This window comes from Electrophorus electricus, chromosome 4 (genome assembly GCF_041902795.1).
Source record: "Electrophorus electricus isolate QZ-2024a chromosome 4, ASM4190279v1, whole genome shotgun sequence".
Lineage (NCBI taxonomy): Eukaryota > Metazoa > Chordata > Actinopteri > Gymnotiformes > Gymnotidae > Electrophorus > Electrophorus electricus.
The window spans coordinates 35,373,932-35,379,668 of record NC_137500.1 but is presented as its reverse complement, the minus strand read 5'-3'; the positions used below and the strand labels follow the sequence as shown (position 1 = coordinate 35,379,668).

General features: G+C 43.8%; 1 protein-coding gene across 1 annotated transcript; it reads left to right on the top strand.

Moving 5' to 3' along the window:
- Window positions 1-794: 794 nt before the first annotated feature.
- On the top strand, window positions 795-3,922 carry fzd7a (frizzled class receptor 7a). The gene has a single exon (XM_027011861.3). It carries the CDS (start codon window positions 1,444-1,446, stop codon window positions 3,121-3,123), a length of 1,680 nt encoding a protein of 559 aa, XP_026867662.2. The 5' UTR covers window positions 795-1,443; the 3' UTR covers window positions 3,124-3,922.
- The last annotated feature ends 1,815 nt before the right edge of the window (window positions 3,923-5,737 follow it).

The window sequence follows — 5,737 nt, the reverse complement described above, 5'->3', positions numbered from 1 at the left end:
ATTTCTTATTCAAATAATAAGAAAGCAAGAATTTACTTCTTGACTGGTCATACAAATTGAGAATGGAGAGGTGCATAGTGAGTGTGAGCTGTGTGAATGGGTGTGGCTTTACACTCCAACACTGAAACTTCCTCTGACATTCAGGTAAGAGCTCCTGGGGACAATTTGTCACGCCACTGCTGGATAACATTGGATTCATGCTTGAAACTAAATAAATAATAAAAAGATAATACTAGGACAAGAAAGGTAATGTCAGATGTAAATGTCCTAAGGCAGGAACACGTGTGAATTGGAAATTGATTTTTTTTTTTTTCAAAAAGGAAAGTCTGCATAGTATTATGAAGTGCCTAATTTATTGTACACCTGCATCTTTTCGGCTTGTGAAAATGCTCTACCGCAACGTGAATTGTATTATTACTGTCTTATCCAGACATAATTAATGTCGATTAGCTTAATAATTAATAGTCTAATTTGTAGGGTTTTTTGTGACCATCCACCGAATGCTCCACAAGGTAAAATAGCAATCCACGTTCGAGTTCATGTCCATAAAAGCCAAAGCATTTGCTTCGCATGTAAATCCGTTTTGAACCGACTACAAGGTTATGGGTACACCCAGGACACAAGCTACAACGTTTCACTCCAGAAAATGCAGAGGGGAAACTTTCTGATAGTTGAGACCCTCTGCAATTACTTTCTTCGGCCAATCAGGAGCAAGAAGCAAAGGAAAACAAAGTATGTGATTGGACTAAAAGTCTCGGTTTCAAGGCGCCCCATAAGAGGGGCAGTGAGTCTGAATGAGGGGTACCTGGAAACCGCCGGCGCACATTACAGTCTGTACGCTGAGCTCGTGCGCAAAAGCTTCCAGGGAGAGGTACGCGTGCGCGACCCCGAACAGACGCGCGGTAGAGAGACGCTGCTGCACGGAGAAAGACCCGCGTCCTGCAAAAGCGTGTGTCTCCTGCTCCGAAATCGACGGAGAAGCCCTGGAGGAGAAGTATGTGTCTGGCGCCCAGAAACATGCAGGGGTCTTTGTGAACGCTGTGACCAATGGAAAAGTTAACCTCGAGAAGAGCTTAGTGGACTTACACTCTTAAATGCAGTTTTCTGGATTCCACGAAAACGCAACTTTCTGACCACGATAAGCAGTTTGCACACAGGGACTGTAACGTCCTGCCCGAGAGATTGGGCTCCGTGTTTGTTCCGACTGAGAAGGGATTCGTCCTAACTTCTGCTGAACATGCTTGCTTGGACGCCACGAGTAACTTGGTGTTGAGAAGACGACGCAGGCGAAGACTTAGGACTTGGAAGGCATTTTCTTTACCTGCAATCGTGAGAAGTCGTTTTCTCGCTAATATTTTTGCGCTGTCGAATCGCAGTACCACAGTGAGGGCGAAGTGAAAACAATTTGATCGATCCGTTATTTTTCCTTTGATTTATTTTAGAATGATGGCTTGTGCCAAAATACCGGTCTTTGCGGGGACTGTTGGATATTTCTTTCTGACTTTGTGTCTGTGTTTCCAGCCAAGTAGCGCTCAATATCACGGAGAGAAGGGGATCTCCATTCCCGAGCACGGCTTCTGCCAGCCTATTTCTATACCGCTTTGCACGGACATCGCATACAACCAGACTATCATGCCGAACCTTTTGGGTCACACCAACCAGGAGGATGCCGGGTTGGAAGTGCACCAGTTTTATCCCCTGGTGAAGGTGCAGTGCTCGATGGACTTGAAGTTTTTCCTGTGCTCGATGTACGCGCCGGTGTGCACGGTTCTGGAGCAAGCCATCCCCCCGTGCCGCTCCTTGTGCGAGCGCGCGAGGCAAGGCTGCGAAGCGCTCATGAACAAGTTCGGTTTCCAGTGGCCCGAGAGACTGCGCTGCGAGAACTTCCCCGTCCATGGCGCCGGTGAGATATGCGTTGGTCAGAACACGTCGGAGACCGGAGGCCCCACGTCTGACCCGACGCCTTACGTGCCCGAACTGATCACACTGCCGCCCAACATAGGCAAACCCAGTCAGCAATTCACGTGCCCGTTGCAACTGAAAGTCCCCAGTTATCTGAACTACTACTTCATGGGGGAAAAAGACTGCGGCGCTCCATGCGAACCCACCAAGCCCAACGGCTTGATGTATTTCCGAGAAGAGGAGGTAAAGTTTGGTCGGCTTTGGGTGGGCATTTGGTCGATTTTGTGTTGCGTGAGCACTTTGTTCACTGTACTTACATACTTGGTGGACATGAGACGGTTCCGGTACCCAGAGAGACCCATCATCTTTCTCTCTGGCTGCTACTTCATGGTGGCTGTTGCCTATGCAGCAGGTTTCTTCCTGGAAGACAAAGTCGTTTGCATCGACAAATTCAACGATGACGGCTACAAGACTGTAGCACAGGGAACGAAGAAAGAAGGGTGCACCATTCTTTTCATGATCCTTTATTTCTTCGGTATGGCGAGCTCCATTTGGTGGGTCATTCTCTCCCTTACGTGGTTCCTCTCTGCGGGAATGAAGTGGGGGCACGAGGCCATTGAGGCCAACTCTCAGTACTTCCACCTCGCCGCCTGGGCCGTCCCCGCGGTCAAGACCATCACGATCCTGGCCATGGGGCAGGTGGACGGCGACCTCCTCACCGGGGTGTGCTACGTCGGCATTTACAATGTGGACTCGCTGCGCGGGTTTGTCTTGGCGCCCCTTTTCGTCTACCTCTTCATCGGCACCTCCTTTCTCCTGGCGGGGTTTGTGTCCCTGTTCCGGATCAGGACCATCATGAAGCACGACGGCACGAAGACGGAGAAGCTGGAGAAGCTGATGGTGCGCATCGGGGTGTTCAGCGTACTTTACACCGTCCCTGCAACTATAGTAATCGCCTGCTATTTCTACGAGCAGGCATTCCGCGAGCACTGGGAGAAAACCTGGCACATGCAGACCTGTAAGCGCTTTGCTGTACCCTGTCCTGTCAATAATTTTGCTCCCATGTCCCCAGACTTCACTGTTTTTATGATTAAGTATCTGATGACCATGATTGTGGGCATAACATCTGGGTTTTGGATATGGTCTGGCAAAACACTGCAGTCTTGGCGCAGGTTTTATAAAAGACTCAGTAATAGTAACCAGGGTGAGACAACAGTATGAAACGAGAGAACCTGTGAGTCACACACACATACACACACACACGCGTTGAGATTTTAAGGTTTGAGAGGCCTGGATGACCCTTTTTTCCTGAGACATTTTCTCCATAACAGAGCGCAAGCATAGAACTGAACTCAAGATCAAGCCAAACTAATATGCTTAAGCTATGTGAACAGTCATTTGCTTTGTACATTTTTTTTGGGGGGGGGGGGTGAAAATAGAATTGTGTGGACACTTATGTGCGCCAAGATGCTCCCAAAATTACAGACAGCTGTTTGACCATGCCGTCTCCCCCCCCGTCTGTGAGAAAGATATTTGACTATATCTCTATGTAACAGTATAATTTACACATGTGATCTCTTCAGATTAAGACATATAGGCCTACATTTTGAAACAGTGCTCTATTTGGCACAACATGCCTAATTCTCATTACTGTGGAATCCTGATTCTATAATTGAAAGTTGAACATGTTTTGCCTTACAAATGTATCCTCTCTAGTTTTATATGGACTTGTATCACTTTCACAGCCTCTCGCTGACAATCATGCATAGTTCTGTGGCACAAATGGACTGACAAATGCGCATTGGGGTTGTGGGCTATATGCATGTGTACAGCTGTGAAATTATGCAAGCTCCTTTTTAAACTACGTAACATGTAAATAATCACCTTTTCCTAAAGAGTATATGTATTTATGAAGATAATCTTGCAATCTTGCTGTTTTTTACTTGATTTTTAAAACAAAATTGGTAAGAGGTCATTTGTATATGTACAGTTTCACTGAATAAAATGATTAGATTTTTAACTATCTGCTTCATAAATATTGATTTCTCCAGTGCTACTGATTTATATTTTCTAGAATTATAAATGTATTTAATAATTAATTACTATTTATCCTAAAAGGCTATGGCAAAATTTTCTTGTGCATGTTGATTTAAATCTTAATATTGTAAAAGGCATCCAAAGGCTGTTTCCAATACCTCATTACTGATGCGGGATGTCAAATGTATTGACAACCAATATTGTGACAAAGGGTCTAAAATTTGCCAACATTTAAAACTTAACTAAAATAAAAAATCATACATCATGAGATATCGTAATGAGTCCTCACAAAGTATCTTTGCAATAAGTGGGGATTGGTCTTAAACGTCATAAAACTAGAGTATTATGAAGTAGAACTGTAATTTCCTCATTAGAAATGCATACTTTTCTTCATCAGTGCCGTACTTTGGAGAAAGGCACTCACAGGCTGTTATTTCGACGAGAGGAACTATCGATAAACCGATAATTTGGCGCCACCTATAGGTAGACAGTTCTTGATGTTAAAGGAAGCTTCTTTTGTTGTTAACCAAAGCCTCCGGTTAAATCATTGCCACCTTACTGAAATGGTATGCTTTTTGTGAATTACTCACAACTGCCATTGTGCCTGCAATAGGCTTCATTCTGTAATGAATTTGGCAAGAAACTAGAGGTCAATAAAGAATTCATGTGAAGTCCTAACCATTCTCCCAAATACATTTCCTCTACCCAACCTTCATCCGGTTACACATAAAAGAAACTAGTGTGGTCACTGTATGTACCAATTTGTTACAATTTTACAACACCCTTATTTATGCCAGAACAATCATTTCTGTCATTTCTGCGTGGTCAGCAGGAAGTGCCTCCACAGTAAAGGTGCGGTCAAACTGAGGTGACCATTTGCTAACCCCAAACATCTCGGCCACGTCCCTTTGTCACCTCAGCAGGAATTTTCGTATAGCTACGTGTGTGATGCCATGCAACTCTGCAATGATTCACTGTGGTTATACAAGCTAGAGAAGTGTGCGGCGATGACAGCAGTGTGGTGGCCCACAGGCATCTATAGCAGGGAGGAGAGATCCTCTTTCTGCGGCCAACTGTGAGAAGCTTGTTCACTTCACCAGCATCTTGTGACAAACAATGCAGTAATAAGCTTTGACGGTGTTGTGAAATAATCACTTGCTATTTAATCGTCCCCTGTGGTTTCATTTGAAAAAGGTCAGCTCAGGGCCTTTAGTAAATAAATGGGTGAGAAAGGTGAGTAACATGTATTGCCTCCACATTGTCCATACTAGACGAGTCATAACTCGTATTTATGTTCTGTTTCTCTGCAAACTGTGTACTATACTACAATTTTGAATATCTTTACATCTCTTACTACAGTGCAGTTACTCACCTAGAAATGTCTTTGGATATATATATATATATATATATATATATATATATATATATATATATATATATATATATATATATATATATAAAAGTTTTATTAGAAACATCTATAAATAACAATAGACAACAAGAGATCACCATATAAGAATTAAAGTCTTTTTAAAATGGCCCATAAGACCACTTAAATTACACTGAGGGAAGGGCAGACTGAGGAGGAAGAAAGTGATCCCAAAAAAGTGACAAAACTACAACCAAAAACCTTAATTAGAGGTTGTGTCATCCTGCCCGCCATCTGACAGGAAGTGAAGGAGAGCTGTGGGTAACCCAGCCAATAACACTGAAACCCATTACGGACTGCTCTCTCGAGTTAGTGCGACTTCTCCCTCCTTTTGTGTACCTTTTTAGGATTGGTAGCCAGATTAGCCTG

Coding starts and splice junctions, on each gene's coding strand:
- fzd7a (XM_027011861.3), top strand. CDS start 1,444: ATGATGGCTTGTGCCAAAATACCGGTCTTTGCGGGGACTGTTGGATAT.